Here is a 20,130-nt window from a genome sequence, read left to right as displayed (position 1 = left end):
GCCCCTCAACACCTTGGGGACTAGGAGGCCTGCAGAGATGGAACCCCACGACTCTACAACAGCACAACTATGATCTGAGGTACAACACAACCCCCCCACCCACTCCGGTGGGGGCACGGTGCCCATGCAAGTGTGGAGCACCCTCCCTCCTCCGACCCTGATCCGCACGCCTGGCACCGTGAACAATCCAGGCGCTCTACGCAGCAGGGGACCTCCTGATCCCAGGGTCTACGATCATTGACCACGTAGTGAGGGAGCAGGTCCAGAGATCCCTAGGCAAAGCTACACAGACGGTGTGGGAGGGGAAGAAGGGGACCGCGGCCACTCCAGCAGGCCCTTGAAGAGCAGCAGACCTTCCTAAGAAAATGGGTGGAAACTCTCAACCCAGACTTGAGCTTATCCGCGGAGCCCACACACTAAAGTAGGTGTTTACATCACCCGGACTCAAATCCTCCTCAGTTTACCAAGGAGGACGAAGTGCCCTTAAGCTAGCAGGGGCCCCAATACCCTCAACGGGACCGGGGCTACCACCTAGAACCAAGAAAGGGACCTGTAAACCCCAAGGGCAATTGCAGGACTGGCCTCTCTGGGGACCAGACCGGCAACTTAACCACAGTAACCTCCTACACGGAACACAGACTGCCATCTACTCCAGCACAGACTGCCATCTACTCCAGCCCCGGAACCCAATCAATCCTGGACTCTGACCCAGGGGGACGAACCAAGGCCAACACGGGTGGCTGTGCGGGCACAGGTGACCACAAGGGCATCGACTGGACAATCCCAACAACAAAAGGAATCGAGGCGAGGGGGCAGTCAGGGCTGCCTAGGAGGGTCCATCCAGCATAGCCCTGAACTCGGCGCAACCCGCCCTGCTCCTCCGAGGGGGGCCCTCAGTCCCACAGAGCGGACCACCCAACCCCAGCACTCCAGACGGGTCTGCGTACAGAACAATGTCAAAAAATAGGAACAGCTGCACCCCCAGAAACCCTAGGAAGACGCAAGAAGGACTGCTATCGAAGATATGGGCTAAGGACACGGACCACCGGGGCCCCCCCCACAACAGACTGGTCGGCAGATTCAAGGACGGAACCAGACCAATAGGATCAAGATGGATCAGTCACGCAATTGGCTCTCAAACACCTCTTAGGTGAGATAGTGGATAAGGTCAGCACAGCAGGACAGAAACCGATGGACTCTCCGAGAGAGCATCTGGCAGAGGGGCTACGTGAGATAAAGAGGGACGTCAACAAAATCGAGGAGAGGGTGGACACGAACGAGAGAGCAATACAAGAACTGACGGAGGACGCTAGGAAATCAGAAGCCTTGCTGGAAACCTTGGCGGCAGCCACCTACAACCTCAAATTCCAGGTGGAGGACCTGGAGAACCAGTCTCTGAGATCAAACATCAGAGTCAAATGCATACCAGAGGCGACACAGGACCAGGATCTCTCGCAAGTTCTTAAGACCATATTTGGAGACCTCCTATCCTCGGACATAACTCTGTAGATCCAATTTGTCCAAGTCCACAGGGTGGGGCTGTGATGCCAGGATCCAGGGCCAAGACCAAGGGATGTACTGGTGGCCTTCCACAACTACACCGTCAAAGAACGAGTCATGGCCAAGGCCAGAAAAGCAGACCGGGTCACCTTCAACAGAGCTGAAATGTTTATCTTCCAAGACCTAGCCCAGGCCACGCTTATCAAACGGAGGAAGATAGCCCCCGTCTTGACAAGATCCAGAGAAATTCGATACAGGTGGGGCCATCCTTTTGGCCTCACCTTTGAGTGGCAAGGGAAGCCTCAGAAAATCACGAGCTGTGAGCAAGGGCTCTTGCTGCTGGGCATCAATGACGACTCCCAACAAAAAGCTAATCCCTCCAACAACGCTCACACCCGTAGGCCATGGGAATGGTCCACAGTCAAAACTAAAAGACCAAAGAAGGGGGAAGCCCAACCTAACCGAAGGGTCCCCCGCGCCCGGACACGACCGGGACTTGATGGAATTCCGCCCGAGGCCCCGACCTGAAAACATTCTGCGTAAGATCACCAGCAACTGGACAACTCGCCTGGGGAGCGCGTAAGTTAAATGATGTAATGTCAAGTGTAGTTAAAGTCAATTAGACCTATGCCAAGTTTACTGCTAGTAGTTTCAAGCCAGCTACTGGCCAAGTGAGGCCCTGCGGGGAGAAGATGGAATATGGGAATGAGATTGGGTGAACTTGCGTGGGGCACTTCTGGGAGTATGTTAGGGTTCAACTATCGAAACCAAAATTCGAGGGGGGCTGCATGCCAGTTGAATCCAACCAGTTGGTGAGAGGGCGGTTATGGGGGGCAAGGGGAGACATCCGGGGGGACTCGACAATATGGTGGAGATGGCGCACCAGGAAGGGGGGGGGAAGCATGTAGGGCTGCCCCCTATCTTATACAGGGAGGTAAGTACAGGATAAGGTCTCTAGAGGAAAAGTATGCCTAACAACGACAAGCTGAAGATTACATCCCCAAACGTTAACAGCCTAAATTCACCTACCAAAAGGAAAAAGATAGAGGTTTGTTAGAAGGGAACATCCAGACCTAGTAACACTACAGGAAACATACATTCAAACCCAGGTCAGAAAGAGAATAAAAATCTGGGGATACACAAGAATCCTACATGCTACGCAATCTGCCAAGAAAGGGGGGGTTCTCATTGCTATGAGAGACGGACTAGATCTAACCGTGACGGGATCGGAAGCGGACAACCAGGGGCAATACCTAGCGGTAGCTCTGGAGGGGAGGGAAGAGTGATACACCGTGGCAACATTATACGCTCCCAACACTGGTCAAGGCGCCTACATCCAAAAAGCACTGACCACCCTCGAACACTTGGCGAAAACACCCATCATACTAACCGGGGACCTTAACATGACCTGGGAAACTAACAAAGATAGAAGTAACATCTCCCCAGGAACACGGGCGTCCATCAGAGGGCCTCAGGGCGAAGGTGCACGATCTGGCCCTAGTAGATATGTGGAGGGAACAGGAACGGGACAAGGAGGGCTGTACCTTTTACTCACACGCACACCAGTCACATTTGAGAATTGATTACAGCTGGGTCTCCAGATCACTACTGGGAAGAATCCCGAGAATTCCCCTTTGGCGCCATCGCAATCTCAGACCATGCTCCAATAACCCTTACCCTGAAAAGGAACCAGTCGTCACTTGGCCTGTGGAGATGGCGATACCGGACTCCCCTCTTTAAAGACGAAACGCTAATTCGGGAAGTGGCCGAAGAAGTTGAGGTTTTCTTTGAGACAAACTAGGCCGGGGACACGACTCTACAGGTCAGATGGGACGCGTTGGAGGCAGAATTATAGCGATTAAGGCAAGAAGGGACACGGAATGGAAGCTGGAGGTCAGGCTAGAAGACAAACTAAAGGAAATTATGGCTAAAATGGGACCAGCGCAGACCCCAGGGACCAAAAGGGAATACAGGTCTATAGGTCAGTTGGACGTTATACAGACGAGGGCGGCGAAACGCAACTTACTACGTCTTAAATAAAAGTATTATATCCAAGCCAACAATTCAGACTGTCTCCTGGCCAGAAGGGAGGAAACTGACAAAACTATCTTGAAAATAAAGGTGGAGGGAGGGAAACTAGCACATGTAATAAAGACACAGACAGTTTGTTCGGTTTTATACTAATCTGTATTGCTCGGAGAATCCATCATCAGCGACCCAGCTATCATACCTAAATAAGATAGACTTACCGATGCTAATGGCAGAAGAGAAAGAATACCTGGAAGGGGAGGTATCTAGAGATGAAGTCCCAACAGCAATCAAATCTCTGCCCATCCATAAGTCCCCTGGCCCAGACGGCTTTGTAGCCGAATTCTGTAAAACGCATAAAAAACTACTCCCTCCCTATCTCGTAGACCTTTTCAACCAGATTGGCAAGGACAGGGCCATTTAGAATTCCATGGATGAGGCGAAAGTGATACTCATCCCGAAAAAAGGTAAGGAGCCCAAAGAATGCGGATCCTACCGCTCTATCGCCCTCATAAATGTTGATGCAAAGATCCACACGAAAATCCTGGCAACCAGAATTGATCAGATATTCCCCAAATTAATCAGGCCCGACCAGTCAGGTTTCATAAGGGGGCGCCAGACTGGAGACAACGTCATGAGAATGGCCTACCTGATTGAAAAGTCACACAAGAGAGGAATCCCGGCCCTCCTACTGGCGATTGACGCCGCAAAAGTGTTCGACCGGGTGGAGTGGGGGTTATTCTTTGCAACTATGAGCAAGATAAGCTTCGGACCCAGATTCCTGAACAGAGTAAGAGCCAACCATAGGCAGCTGGTGCTTCGGCTCTCTATCAACGGCCTGGTATCGGAAGCTGCAGCAGTGACCCGAGGCACGAAGCAGGGGTGCCCGCTGTCCCCCATGCTGTATGCCTTACATCTCGAATCCTTACTAGCAGCGGTGCGCTGCACATGAGGGGATAAAAGGAATACCTTTTGGAGGCGATATACACAAAATTGCATTGTTGGCTGATGATATGCTGTTCACGGTGTCCCAACCAGAGACTTCCCTCACTGCCATAGAGAATGAACTCATCGATTTAGGGAGGTCGCCGGTTTAAAAATAAACCCAACCAAATCTAAAATTCTCAACCTTACCCTCACGAGCTCAGCCGAGCGTGACCTCAAAATGTCCTCCGTGTATAGATGGGTGGAACACTCTACAAAATACTTTGGGCTAAAAGTGACCAAAACACTGGGGAGGCTATATCAAGCAAACTACCTACCCCTCCTGGAGAAGCTTAAATCTAAAATGGTAAACTGGGGCCCGCCAGCGATTACATGGATGGGGCGCATAAAAGCATTAAAAATGCTTGTGCTGCCACAACTATTTTATCACTTTACAGCCCTCCCGATTCAAATTCCGCGGGGCTACTTCAGATCATTCTGCAGAATAACAACTACATTTGTTTGGAAAAACAAACCTCCACGGCTGGCTGCAAAACTAATGCAAGCCCTGTCCTCCCGGGGAGGCATGGGGGAACCGGTCTTCAGGGCCTGCTACCAGATGATGGTAGTCCGGGATCGGCAAAAGGACGACAGGAAAAGATCTGGAGACCCATGGACAGAGCAGTCGCCGGGGGGGATCTGGAGGGAATACTATAGAAATTTAAGACAGACCGACCTCTGCAAATGTATAGCAAATCCATCACGACAGTAGTGGGAGACACATAGGACGAAGCGGTCAAGAGGGCGTCCATCACCAAGTTCCCTTCACCATACACACCGCTCTTTAACAATCCTCAATTTACTCCGGACCATAAAACTCATGCATTCGGGGACTGGCAAAAGGGGGGATGTCTCAAGGTTTGAGATATGTTCGATGGGGACCACATTAAACAGTTCGACCAAGGCAAATCTGACTTCATCCTACGGGAGAAGGAAAGGTTCACCTATGTCCAACTGAGGCACTGGCTACTCCATCCATCCATGAAGCAAGCAATGGTTCGTCAATTGACCCCATTTGATAAATACTTAAATAGGGACCCAGGGGACAGCGGATTGGTAGCAAACCTACACAAACACATAAAACTATGCAAAGCTCCCCCCAAGAACGTACATAAAAATATGGGAAACCTTCACTGGGTCCGCAATAGAGGAAACGGACTGGGCTAAATTGTGGGAACTCATTCCTAAACTGACAGGATCCCGTCATATTTGCGAAATCTGGCTAAAACGAATGTTTCAGTGGCACCTGACGCCAACTAGGCTTCACAGATTGTATCTGGGGACCCCCCCCAGCGGTGCTGGAGGGAATGTGGCTGGGGAGGGAACATGGAGCCACATCTGGTGGGAATGCCCCAAGATTGATCAGTTTTGGGCGGGCATACACAAAGCTATCGAGCAGGTCCTAAAGGTAAAAATCAAGGGGAACATGGGCCTTGCAGTAATAGGCCTAGACGGCACCTCAGTTCAGCTTGGATTGGTCCTGCCTACTAAGTCTAAGGGATGGTGCTCGGTCAATGTGGTGCCCCAGAAGCATGGGTATCCTGGGAATAGTAGACTGCCCAGGGGAAGGGTGAAGATGTAGGTCTTGTCCCGACAATGTTTAACCAAGGACTGACGCTGAAGAGTTGCTCGGTACCTGCAATCCTGTATCCAAAAAGGAGTAGCCATTCAAAAAGAACTCTACCCGGATCAAGTGGGGGAAGGGGGGGTAAAGGTGGGTGAAGGGGATCCAGTGGGAATGTACTGATGTTGAAAAATGGCAATAAAAAGATTTAGGGGAAAAAAAGTCTTGCACAAGTTTGTAGAAATAAGACCACTTGAAGGGCCACAAGCTGGGAGCCTTGTGAAGGGCAAAGATGCAAGCAACTCTGCAAGGTTAACCAAGACCAGTCTCAACTGAGAACAATTAAGGCTACACCACAAGAGGTAAGTTCTCTTCGACTTTACAGTACCTTTGGTTAGAAGAAATGGTTCCAGCTGGCTTCTGTTCCTGTACAGCTCTGCAGATTCTTGTGTTCCTGTGCCTCAGTCGTCGGGACAAGAGGGAGGACTTCTGTGGACTCCTGCACTGCAATGGGTAGGCTGGCGGCAGCAATGGGCAAACTTCAATTCAGCAGCACTTCCAGTGTCCGCTCCTCGCGCCTGACAGCAAATAGCAAAACTGCAGTTCTCGGATACCACTTCAGACTTTCCTCGCATCTAGGGTCCAGCACTCTGTTGAGGTGGCTCAGGCTTGGTCAGTCCTGCTTCAGGGAAGTCCAGAGGATCTTCCTGGCGCTCGGGTCCGACTTAAAAGCAATCCACTTAATGTGGTGTTCCTCTCCCTGGCACTTAGGTTCCAGCAGCAGTGCAAGTACAGCCAGCTCCGAGAGGATGTCCAAACGAGTTCACTTTGGAGTTGATTGGGGAGTTCAAGGGGAGAAGTCGTCCTTGCAGGGACTCTCTAGTCGAAACGAATTTGGAGCTTCAGCACAGCAGCAGGGCTTTACCGGGCAACCCAACGGCCCGTGATAAAAACACCCAATGGTAGTAAAAAGTAAACCACTGTCAATTGCCATTAATTGTAGAAAGGGTAACATAAAACTGTTACATTTTATTTATTTATTTCTATAGCGCTGAAGCCCGCAGGCATCGGGGCGCTTTCCAAAAAGACAAGGACAGGGCAGCACAGCAAGATTACTGGTCCCGAGTAGATTACTTAAGATGGTCTTTAGCATTTATACAGGTAATTTATTTGAACATTAGTGTCTTCAGTTTCTTCCTAAATGATAGGTAGTTAGATTCTAGCCTTAGGCTGTTTGGGAGCTCATTCCACTTTGATGATGCTTTGGTAGGGAAGGCTCGCCAAAGTCCATTGGCTTTTTTGGAGTGAGTTACTTTCACAAACCCTTGCGCCTTGGATCTTAAGGTGTGGCAAGGTCCGTATGTGGTTATTTGTTTTTTTAGGTAGACTGGGGCAGATCCAAATATACAGTGATGGACAATGGTCATTGCTTTAAAGGTGATGCGGTCTTCCATGGCTAACCAGTGAAGGGTTCTTTTTGTCCTCTTGTGATATGTCCCCCCTCACCCCTTTTTTTCCTGGTAATTTTCCTCACCTCATTGTTCTGTATTCTGTATGATCTGACATTGTTTGATGCATTTTTTATTAGCCCCCATCAGCAGTGCATTCCCTTAGTCCAGTCAAGATAAGATTGTGGCTCTGGCGATAATGGTGCTGTTTTGTTTATTCAGTGCTGGCCTGATGCGACTGAGCAGCCTTTGGTGGTATCAGCAATTGTTTTTCAGATATGTTACGTTGGATCCGCTCCCAAGGATGCTTGCAGGTAGACACAATGGGCCTCATTACGACCCTAGCGTTATGGGGTAAACGGCGCCGTAAAAGGTGCCGGCGCCGTTTACCCCGTACCACCTCATTACGAGGTCCCCTCGCGGAACCCAGGAAGCAACGCCTGGTCAAACCCTATGGGGGCTGAAATGGGAATGGGGAAGGACCGGGTCCGGGTACTTGGAGGGAGGAATTACCGGGCCTTCCGAACTCGGAATGTCCCAGTTATGCCTCATTCTGAGGACCCGGACCCGGACGCGATTTCGGCGGCAGCCATGCCGCCAATAGCGGCATGGCTGCCGCCGAACTCGTAATGAGGGCCATTGTCTTGACCTTGTCAGAGATCCCTACATTTGTGTCTTTAGATCTTAAAGGTGGTGTAATCTGTGTCTAGTTTAGCTCTGGCCTCGGGTGATCCAAAGATCATGAGCTCAGTCTTGCTCCCGTTGAGGCAAAGCCAGTTTGTCATCCTCCAGGATTCAATGGAGCTGTGGACAAAGGGGATACTAAGTAATCCCTCCAGCACCCTATGGTTAGATAGTGTGTGCTGGGTCTAGAAAGTTACAAAATGTAAGTAAAGTCAATTTCACTTCACTGCTCTTGGAAAAAGTAGTTTCACCAAGACAATGTATTTAAACCTTTGGGAAATCTAAGAGACTTCCCTGTGCCACTGCACTGAAGGTGCTGTGTGTCACAATGCAAAGATGATGCCTATGGAGTTTGTCAGACTCCAAAGTCAAAAGAAACACACAGAGTATAAATCACACAAATACATGAGCGGTAACACCCCACCACTTGTTGAACAATTTACAAAGTCTAAGAAAAGACTTGGGGAAGGAAGATATTCCCCTATCGCTTGTGAGTTGTCACAATGAGTCCAAGAAGAGCCAGAGGGGAGGGAGCCATTGTATTATGAATAGAATAAATACCTTGAGGAGACTTGCTTTTCTGAGCTCGCCATTGACCGAGAAATCCTGCAAGAGAACTATTAGAACTTTTTTGTTTTATGCCACCTGGAGAACACATCTCCTCACCAGGAGGTGAACACAAAGCCTCATTCCGGAAGAAGGGAGTCACTCTTTGGGACTTAGAAGATCCTAATTTTGCCTTAGTTAAGAGTGTAAGGGAAGGAAACCGGTTTTGACACAGGAAGGTGGATGGACATCCTGACCGAGTCGTTAGTATTTAGTTGAGGCAGGGAAACCCCTCTTATTGGGACCGTTACCGTTTACCTCTTTTGGTTAACCCAAATAAGACTATAACCACAACAATTCCACCTGTGTGTCGATCTTCTCCTTCCACATCCTTCCACAGTGCTACCTGTAATGAGAAAGCACTCTGATGGGATCAATCAATTGGTTGCAGTGCCAGATGAACTATGAACAATAGTACAGCACTATCCTGAGAAGTAGTATTTGAGTCTGCAAAAACAGGGGGGGTTAAGATATTGTTTGGGAATTGGACCTGTTTAAAAGGAATATTGGCTATCCACAATGTGAACTGTTAAATTGCATCCCTTTATGTACTTAATATGTTTCTAAAATGTAATTGCAAATGAATGTAAAAACTATATTTAAAAATGTACATATACATATTCAGGTTCACATTGTTTAAAAAATATGTATACCTCTGTTAATGTTGTATGTTGAAAAGATAGTTCATGATAGCCGTAAGCAAAGACAGGCGGTGTGTACCAAGTCTCAAAGTGCTGTGGTCCAACACTTGAAATTCTTATATTTTATATTTTCATTGTTAAACAACAATCTGAGATAGAATGCCATTGTAGATTAATCTTTAAAAATGTATTTATTTTTAATGGACGTAAATCAAGGAAGTTGACGTGTTTCGCGCATCACTCAAATGGCCTGCTTAGTTTCTTTATAACTATTAGCATGGTCCTTCGACCTGCTTTAAATGGCTCACAAAGTCTTGCAACATCTAAAATGCCCCGCTGCAGCCTGCTCCCCATGGCCTCACATGGACTTTCATGACCCCTCTTCTCTAAATTCCTGGAGCCTCATCTGTTCTGAAAGGTACCATGCAAGATGACTGAAAAGGGGATTATGGCCTGAAAACGCACAAAAACACGGTCTTGCATTGCTCCTACCCATGATGTACATCATGCCTGTTTCTGTGGTTGAGAGAAGGATTAGAGGCTCAATCCCATTCTGTTCTATTCTTTGCAGATGCTGCTAACAAATGCAAGTGTCCTCTTTCCTAAAAGAAATCCCTATAAAATGTATTCAAATACAAGTAGTCCTGGTCCGCTCTCTAAAGCATTTCACTTGAAAAAAAATGACCAGTTGGCATTGCCAATGCTGGTTTTATGTTATGGCTACATCTTGATAATTGATTTGGTGAACATACACAGGGTTGTAAAGCAACATTTTTGATTCATGTTCAGTTTTCTCTCTAGACTATTCTGTCAACAATATGTTGGACAATTTGAAAAGAGAATTACTAAAGTGAAACTTAACAATTAATATCTTGTCCTTTCTTTTATCTGTTTATGTAGAGTCTGTTTATCAGGGCAGTCCGAGCGTACAATGGAGAGAACTGGCGTACCTCAATCTCTGACATGGAGCTGGCAATTCCGGAATACTTCAGGGTTTTTAAGGAATGCCTAGCAGCCTGTGAAGGCTCTCGTGAAATAACCCATTTCAAAGATTTCTATCTGTCAATCGCAGGTAAGTAAGTGCATGTTCGTAAAGCTTTTGTACTACTGCATTCGAAATGAAGAATTTTATATTTCACAGAGGCACTTAAGGAAAAAGAAAAAAAATCTTTGTGTTGTGCAAGCCAGGAGGAGGATTTGGAACAGAGGATATGTTTGACTGTAATTTTATTTTAATTAAAAGAAAATGCCCCCTGGACCCTACTTCTAAAAGGGAGTCCCCTTACCCAACTAAACTAAGGTGCACGTCTGTACCCAAAAATAAAAATAGTCCTCAGTCCAACCCTATCCACTAAACTGGCCCTATTACTCAGCAAACATGTGAAAGAAATCGATTGAGTGGCCTGCACTCTTGGTTCTTCAGAAAGGTATCTCTGACTGTCCAAGGAATTCCTCCTATGTCTGGATCCAATGGTTAGAAGTAAATAAAAATTCTACTCAAAGAAAACCGTTCTTCTCTATCAAAGGTGCCTCAAAATTCCCTAAAGTTGGAAAAAAAGGACTCCAGTTCGTGTCCAAACCTCTTTTTGTGTAAATCCCTTTCCACCAACTTGGACGATCTCTCCACTTTTCTACCAACTTTCGGGTGCTCCTGTACTGCCTTGATATACGGTCTTTGTTCCGCTTATTTTGCTCCTTTGGGGTCCCCTACTCCAATATCTCACTTCTTTATGATTCTTATGACCCTTCTCTGCTTATGGTTCTCTTAAGTTTTCTTGGCTCCCTGTGATCCTTCTTGAGCGTTATGCTACTCTCGTTTCTGGGGCTCCCGTAACCCTTTTCCTTGTCTCGTTCGCTCTCTTCTACCTGGTCCCTGTGACCCTTGGATGGGGCTGGAATAGTGTGGCGGGTCAGGAGGAGGACTCAGACACTGGACATAAGTATAAAGCCTATCTCTCCCCATTCCTATGTGGGTGTTCCCTGCCTCTGTAAATAACTAAGGTGCTCATCAGGCAGTCTGAAATGAATCTGTCTGCTGCCCAAAAACTAGTTCTAAATGACCCTACCACTATTCTAACCAACTTAAATAAGAACAGGACCATGCCTCCTCACCGATGATTTGAAAAATGACAATGTCTCTTTTTCTCTTCTTGATTCCTTTTCTTAGTAGGATAGTCTCTTGCCATTTATTGTTTCAGATATTGCCACTCTTTCACTATGTGTTTGGGTCTTTCTTTCCCCTTTTGGGATAGTTCTCCAATACTCCCTTTTTGGTATCTTTAATCTTCTCTGATTCGGGTTGCTATACCCTTTTGAGTATGGCACCATATACCTTCTTAGCTGTGAAATGCCTTCTTGGATCATGGGGTTTACCCCCTTCTTGGGTGGCTAACTCTGCATATCTCTTCCCGTATGTGGTTTACTTGGCTTTTTCTTCCCATTCAAAGAATTCTCTCTCGGATATTCTCCTCTCTTTACTTTTTGACTTATGGGCTATTTGCCCCTCTTTTCAGGGTATTTGTATCCCAGTGGCAGAGATCTCTTTCCACATTAATAGAGTTCCACTTTAAACTCAATGTATCATCAGTTAAACTGGGTCAAGTTTCTCCTGCTTCATAACGATTCGCTGACAGCCTCCCAATTCTACCATTATCCCAGTTACCTTTGATTCTGCTGGGGAACTTTGCTGGGGCTTGTACGGGTTTGGGTTGTCTGTTTGTTTTGCGGTTGGCGTCCCGCTCTCGATCCTCTCTCTCCCGGCATCAGGTATGGCTACTGTTTATCATAAAGTCGTTTTTCAGGTCAAGCGTGCCTACTATACGAAACGTGTTGAAGGTGCTTTAAATATAACTAAGGAGCTATTCAGTCGTCGTGCAATCGCTTTCCTCTGCCCCGGTTTCTTCAGGTTTGGTTTCTCATTCAAAGGTTCTTTGAATTACTTTTGACTTATTTTGTCGGGAAAATGACCACTATTGATGAGAAAATTCAATCTTCCGGCCTCAAGACTGGTAGCCTTGAGGCTTTACCTTTGAATCATGTACATTCCCGGTCTAACTTTCCTTCTTTTGTTTCAGCTGATTGCTGAAAAAATTGCAGAAATTGAATGAAATCAGCTTCTTCGCTTGATTCCATTCAGCTTTTTTATTGTGAAAGAGATTATGCCTAACATAGCTTCTTTGGTTGCCAGGTGGTTAACCACTCTTTCACCCCTCGTTCTATTCCTCCTTCCTTAAAACATGTACTGGTGTTCCCACTGCTTAAAAAGAAAAAAAGAAAAAAAACTATTTGGGTCTCACTTTGCCTGTGAATTTTTGCCCTATTTCCCTTCCTATTTTTTTTTTTTTGTTTTTTTGGCAACATCTTTTTATTGAAACATAGATCAAACATGCAATTTGAGTCATTTTCCTAAATCAGTTGCTTAGAAATTTCATTTTAACTTGGTAACCGTTCCTTTGTTACTTAAAACTCCACCATCACTCTCAGCAAGATTTGAATTAACATGACATAAAATTGCAGAGGGAGGAATCAAACGAAAAAGCGGGTGGGGGGAGAAACAGAGAAGGAAAAAGAAAATACATCAGCACCATTTACGCCATTGCGTCCTGAGGGGATAAAGGTGGCTCAGGTCGAGATTACACACATGACATGTTCATACCTTTTCCAGTGTTCGTCACGGTTTAAGGAGGAACTTGATCATCTTGGGTTGGAAAAACATGTGTTCTTTTTCAGCTACATATTCCAGGAATGGCTCCCAAACGCGGGAAAACTTGGATGATCTGCCCCCCAGTGTGGCCGTCAGCTTTTCCATTCCAAGTAGTTCCCAGACCTCCACCCACCAATAAGCTATGTGGGGGACCCTCTAACTCCTTCCAAAAGCGGGCCCGTGTAAGGCGAGCTGCCAAGAGTAGCTGAGTTATCAGTTCACCTCTGGGGCCTCACCTTGGATAAGATACATCGTCCGGTGTGTCCCCCAGCAGCAGTATGCGTGAGTCCATGGGTAATAGAGCCCCACAAATGTCCTTGATCTTCGATCTGATTTCCAGCCAGAAGGATTGAATAATGCGGCAGTGCCACCACAAATGCCCCAGGTCTCCCCTAGGTCCACACCCATGCCAGCATGTGTCAGGGTAGTCTGGATTCATCGCATGGAGCTTCTGCGGGGAGAAATACCATCTAAAGCATAGTTTAAGTGCGCCCTCCCTCACTGCCATGCACCGTGGGACTTATGAGCCCTATCTCAAATCCTCTGCCAAGATTCCTGACTACACTTTTGCCTCAGCAGTAAGATAAGGGAGCTTTTCATCTTCTTGAACATTTTCTAGTAGACGGTAACAGGTAGCTATTCTGCATGTATGCTGACCCTCTGAAGGCGTTAATTCCAATCCTGTGGGGGACCTAGTGGCTGCCCTCTTTGTATCTGGGTTAGTTATCCAGTGATGGAGCTGTATATACCTAAACCTCTCAGTTTCTGGGAGGTGGAACTTCTCTTTGCATTGGGCAAAGGTCAGGGGCGAGTCATCTGCATAAAGCTCATGTAATCTTAATGTCTTCCCATTTGACCATAGGTGAAATGAGTGGGGCTGGAGCCCAGGGGTGAAGGCTGGATTCCGCGTGACCGGGGAAAGGGGACCCAGACCTGACGTGATGCCCCTCCGTGAGCAGAATTTATCCCAGCATCGAAGTGATGTCGCTGTGGTGGGAAGAAGGGCTCCCCAGTGAGTGCACGCATCCCTTGGGAGAAAGGGTAAATGGCCAAGGGCGGGCCCAGATATGTTGCTGTTCAATGTCTTGCCACTTGGGGGGCTCCACTGGATCAGTCCAGTTCAGAATGGAAGCAATTTGGGCTGCTTGAAAATATCTTGGGATAGAGGGGAACCCCAGACCTCCCAGCATCTTCCCCCGAGTTAGGAGTTTCCGTTGAATCCTTGGTGTTTTCCCCTGCCAAACAAAGCAACCTATTTCCTTCTGTAGTTCGTGGAGATCACGCTCTGGAATCGTTATAGGGAGGGCCTGGAATGTATATAAAAGCCTAGGGAGCAAGACTAACTTGATAGCGCTGATGCGGCCAAGCCAGGATATGTCTTGTGGGAGCCATCTCTGCAAGGCTTCTTTAGAGTCTTTTAGTAAATTAGGGATATTGGCCTTCAATAGGCCCGTAAAGGTTGGGGTCAAGTACACTCCTAGGTACCTAACAGCTGTACTCTTTCAGTGGAGGAAGTAAATATTCTGTAGGGTGACCAGAGTGTCTGGTGCCTCCAACTGGTTCAGACCCATTGATTTGGCTGAATTTATCGTGAAGCCTGAGACCAGCGCAAACTGATCCAGTAGGTCCATAAGGGGAGGGTCTGAGGTTCTGGCTTCCTTCAGAAAGCAGAGCACATGATCCGCGTATAGTGCGACTTTGTGACATTGCCCTCCTACTTCAAACCCTTGAATATTTGGGTGGAGATGAATTTGTTGGGCTATGGGCTCCATTGCTAGCGGAAATACAAACGGGGATAGCGGGCAACCTTGTCTGGTTCCCTTACCTAAGGCTATCTGTGGTGTCCATTATGAGTTAACTCGTATGCAAGTTAAGGGGATCTGGAAGTTTGATAGGATTAGTCTCGAGAATTTCAGACCAAAGCCAAATGACCCTAACACCAACTTCAAATAGTCCCAGGACGAGCTATTGAACGCCCTGTAATTTTCCCAGGTGTCAGGATTAGGGTTGTAGCCGATTCCGCCATTGATTGTGTGACAGTACCTGTATCCCAAAGAAGGTTAAACAGTCTTGTGAGGTGGGGCGTGAGCTCTACACAGAAGGTCTTATAAAATTTGTTTGTAAACCCATCTGTGCCTGGAGCTTTCCCAAGTGGAAGGGATTTAATTGCCATTTCCACCTCATGTGTGGATATCTGGTCTTCCAGAGGGTCTCGGAGGGCCTGAGGAATTTTTGGGAGGTTGCTTTTGCTATAAAATCTTTGGAGGCCTGTGGGTTTCCCATATGAGGAGCTGCTTGTTCCCTAAAGAAAGCTTCAATAATTTGGAGCTTGCCATCCTCCGAGGAGACATACCTGCCTCCACCATCACTTAGGGTGTCTATCCTGTTCTGTTTTGTCTGTTTTCTTAATTTAGCCGCTAGTAACTTGTTAGCCTTATTACCCCTCGTGTAGAAATACTGCTTAGTACGCATCATATGGTAGGCTGCCCTCCCCGTGTGGTGCTCTTAAGTGCTCTCTTGGCTGTCCCCAGGTCTCGTAAGGAGCGCTGCAAGCCCTTCTCTTTATGTATTTCCGCGAGTCTGCGGGCTTCACTCTCCAGCTGCACCTGTACAAGTCTCCTGGCTCTCCCCCTCTGTGCCGCCTTTTCAATCAGATGCCCACTAATCACTGCTTTGTTTGCTTCCCATACCAAACCCCAGTTCATGCTGCCTATATCATTCTCCTTAAAATACTGTTCCATGGCTTCTCGTATATGGGCCTGGATTAATGGGTCCTCCAATAAGAAATCATTCAATCTCCAGGGTTTTTTTTGGGGTGGGGCTGTATGAAGCGGGGACGTTAACAATCTTACCGGGGCGTGGTCCGAAAGAGCCTCTGGAAGTATTTCTGCGTCTATCACCAAGGGAACTAATGAGTCAGAAATAAAAACATATCTAATCCGGAGAACCCTCTATGGACTGCTGAGAAAAAAATAACACCATATCTCAATGAGTGAATGTTCCATCAGCAGCGTGGTCAGCGCTCTAAAATTGCTCTTCTCATTAGCCGTTGGGGGAAAAGTTTTGTCCACTAAGGGATTAATTACAACATTGACGTCCCCACCTAAAAGTATTACCCCCCCCCGCATGATCAGACAGAGCTTTAGACAATTTAGCGAAAAATATATCTTGCTTTGCATTTGGAGCGTATATAGAAACCAAAGTGATTTTTGCGCCCATTTAACATGGCCACCACCAGCAAGAACCTTCCCTCCTCACCCCGAACCACTTCCAAAGTGTTAAAGGGGCCACCTTTACGAACCAGAATGGCGACCCCTCGTTTCTTTAGACCACTGGAAGCAAAACATTTCGTGGGGTATAGCTCATTGTTAAGGCCAAATTTGTCAGCAGGGTGTAAGTGAGTTTCCTGAAGGAACAAAAATGTTGCATCTAGAGCCGCTAATCTGTGGACTAAGGCATTACGCTTTAAAGGAGAGTTTAGGCCTTGCACATTGAGAGTGATGAGTTTAACGTCCGGGGTCGCCAAATCAGGTTCACCTAGGTCTCAGTGTCCTGTTTAGTGGTAAAGGCCATCACCCAAGAAGGGCCCCCACACCCAACAACCCTCTTTCTCGGGGTCCCTAGATGTTGTACAAGGATAGCCCGCTCCCCGGAAGAGCAAACAATGGAGGGCCAACAAGGGAGGTCAAGAGGGAGAAACCCCAAGAGGACCTTCATCATGGCACAGCTGGTAAGAATCGAATGGTGCATGTGGTCATATCTCAGACTTAATGACATCATGATGAAAAGAAAACAAAAAACAGAAAATAAGCAGATAAAGCACAAAGGACGAAAATAAATTGTCGAGGCGGTTAGTAGCCTCGTTTTCCGAATTAATTTTAACCAACCGTCTAACATGTCGGGCGCCATCCACATAGGTGCCCAAATTCGCAAGAACTCCTCTTATCTTAAACATTCTAACCTCCAGTATTCAGAAATCGCACCTCTCCGAGTTGCCCACCAGGACATGGCCTAAACCAACCTGAATTCTCCACGCAGGCTTCTCAAGCTACGTGAGTTCATGCAAGTAATAGGCAGGGCTGCGACGGAAAGGGAAGTAAGCCCATGGCTCCAGGTCCACTCAGTCAACTGTCCTGAAGTCCTCGCCCCTGGAGGGAGAGCAGCGACCCTTGCATATGGTTGAATGGGGACCAACTGTCATCCGTTAAAGAGCATTGGGTCGAAATCTTACTGGCTCAGCTGGCCATAAGGCTATTCTCCCTCGCCGCTCAGGGGGCCTCGGGTCCGCGTCGTCCCATAGCTCCTTCCGCCGACTCTGATTCCTGGGGAGGGCTTGCCTATAGGGGATGCCAGCCCTGAGCTTGTCTCCGCTTGTCTTTTGATGCAGGACTGGAGGAGGGGTCCCCCAGGTCCTGGGTGCAGGGCTCTGTGGGGTTGTCGCTGGGAGACTCCGACATTGGTTTCATTGCCTCATCTTCTGAAGAGATTACGTAATGCTGATTATGAAGGTCGAAGAGTAATTTGCACGGGAAATCCCAACAATATTGAATCTTTTTAGCCCTCCTTCTGCAGTCGTCTTCTGCTCGATAGGGTAAACTGGGAGAGATCCTGAAAAAGTTGCACCTTCACCCCTCTGAATTGGATCGAGACTGAATTCCTCGCCGCCAGCATGATCTCCTCCTTTTTACGGAAGAAATGCACACGATTAAGGACATCCAGTATTAGGTTCTTTTTGAGCTGGGCTGTAGAATAAACTCGGTGGGTTCTATCCAGCGTCAGGCCCTTATCCGGAGGGAGATTAATAAGGGATCTAAATAGAGCTTCCTCATATTCCGGCAGATCCTGGTCCGAGACCTGCCGAGGAATACCTTGCAGACGCACATTATTTCATCTTGCCCCATTTTCGAGGTCCGCCTGTTTCGCCCAGATGTCCTCTAGTTGCTTCTCAATGATCCTTACCCTTTCTGCGAGGACTTCAGTGTCGTGTGTTTGCTCACAAGTTAAGTTTTCTAGCTCATTGACTCTGGTCTCCAGACCCCCCAAGTGTGACGTCAGGTCTGCAAGTGACTGGCTACAGAGTCTTTGGAGGTCTTGATTTCCATTTTAATTTCTTGGGTTATGTCTTGTTTAAGGGACCGAAGCATGTCTTCGAAGTCCTCCCTGGAAAGGGCCATGTCTGAATGATGCTTCTGAGCAGGGACCGGATGAACATCAGCTGTAACTGTGTGAGCAGGGTTAGGTTGCTGGCTGCGGCATCAGGAAGGCTTGTATCCCATGCGCTTTCCGTTTCCCTGCAGCCTTGGGCATCGCCCGAAACCCCAGTGTGGGCCGCGTTAATGCATTGAGCGCAAAGATTTGTACGTAGTCAGAGGGGGCAGAGGAACTCTCCAGCAGAAGCCAGTCCAGACACTCCAGTCAGGGTCAGGGGAGGCACAGGGGATATTTTCTATGTTGCTGGTCAAGATTCCCAGGTTTCCCGCAGGGATATTACAGCGTGTGAAGATCTAGCTGGCCCCATCAAGCCGCCATTGACTTCAGGGCGGGAGACCACCTGCCTCCAGTGCTTTGCACCGCGCCTCCCATAGCCATGCAGTCACCCACCTGTCGGTCGCCGTTCATAGTTGTGAGTTGTGGATATATCAGGCCCAGCGTACAAATGATGATCGCTCTGGATCCAAAGGGCCCCCGCCAGAATCCGGCCCCAGGCAAATGCTCCGTGGGTGTGGACGACCAGGAAGAAGGTCGCGTTGCAGGGTGTCATGACTCAGCTCAGCCGGGTCCTCTCTCGCTTCAAGACTCCCCCCCTCCTTGAGGTCATAGCGTGGGGAGCAGCGGTATTCAGGCTGGCAGCAAGGTCACCAGTCCTCGATGTGATGGGCCAGAGGACGCGGTCCGCTCTTGCTGGGGTCTACGATCAGTCCCGCTCCTTCTCCCTCACTGCCAAGGCGGGAGGCTCAGCAGCCCGGTGATTCAAAGCAGGTGGGAGTCACGCCCAGGGGGCAACAGCTCCTCCTCCCCACTCGGCACGCTGGTGGATCGTCACGGTGCAAGCTTGTCTCCCCGCCGGGGTCCATCCTGCCTCCCTCACTGCCAAGGCGGGAGGCTCCATAAAATGGCGATTCGGATCGGGTGAGAAACACGCAGGGGGGGCACCAGCTCTTCCTCCCACTTGGCAACGCTGGTGGATCATCGCGGTGCAAGCTTGTCTCCCTGCTCAGGTTGCCCGGGTGCCTCCGCGGCTCGGCGGGGAGCCTGGGTCTCCAGCGTTCGAACGGTCCCCTGCATCAGCGCGCTCTGCTATTTTCTCGAGGTCCGCACCGTATCCTTTTCATATGTAAATCCTCTGGTTCCGGGGGTCATGACGCACCAAACCCAAACTCACCGTCGCTGCGCTCTCTCCCACATTTCCTGGAGGCAAATCAGGCGAGAAGTCTTAATTTAAGGCATTCGCAGTGGTTGATTTGGGCACCATGTCGCAGAGCTCACGACGAGCACCGCCGCATGGTGTGTCGCCTAGCCACGCCCCCTTCCCTTCCTTTTTTAAGGAAACTCTTGGATTTGCTGGCTACTCCTTGGCTCTGTGCTTTTCTAGAGGAATCTTCTTTCTTTGATTCTTTTCAGTCTGGTTTCCATCGTGACACAAACCATGCATATTTTGGTAGTCGTCTTTGCACAGCTTTATGATCAGGGTGGTGTCTGGGTGCTGATTTTACTTGATCGGTCAGCTGCCTTTGACACAATAGATCATTTTATTCTGCTAATGGTCTGGCCGTTGCAAGTGTTTCGGGGTCGGTGCTTTCCTGGTTTAGATCTTTTTTTGGCAGACCAGGTCCAATCACTCAGTCTCTCCATCAATCGACTCTGGCCCAACTGACCTGCAGGGGACTGCATGGGATCAGCCCTCTTCCCTATTTTGTTTAATGTTTATATTCAGCCTCTTGCTAAGCTCATTCACTCCCACAGCTTCCTGTG

The 20,130-nt window shown here is 48.2% G+C and overlaps 1 protein-coding gene across 1 annotated transcript in view; it reads left to right on the top strand.

Moving 5' to 3' along the window:
- The window catches only part of CRTAP (cartilage associated protein), a 332,976-nt gene that overhangs the window by 118,943 nt on the left and 193,903 nt on the right, over window positions 1–20,130 (top strand). The window contains exon 3 of the mRNA XM_069613133.1: window positions 10,356–10,527. Coding sequence (XP_069469234.1) covers window positions 10,356–10,527 — 172 coding nt within the window. The remainder of the gene's footprint in view (window positions 1–10,355; window positions 10,528–20,130) is intronic.

The sequence above is a fragment of the Ambystoma mexicanum genome, chromosome 5p, assembly GCF_040938575.1.
Source record: "Ambystoma mexicanum isolate Mex_15411 chromosome 5p, UKY_AmexF1_1, whole genome shotgun sequence".
In the NCBI taxonomy this organism is placed as follows: domain Eukaryota; kingdom Metazoa; phylum Chordata; class Amphibia; order Caudata; family Ambystomatidae; genus Ambystoma; species Ambystoma mexicanum.
The sequence above is the reverse complement of the archived record's forward strand: the minus strand, read 5'-3'. Positions and strand labels throughout refer to the sequence as shown.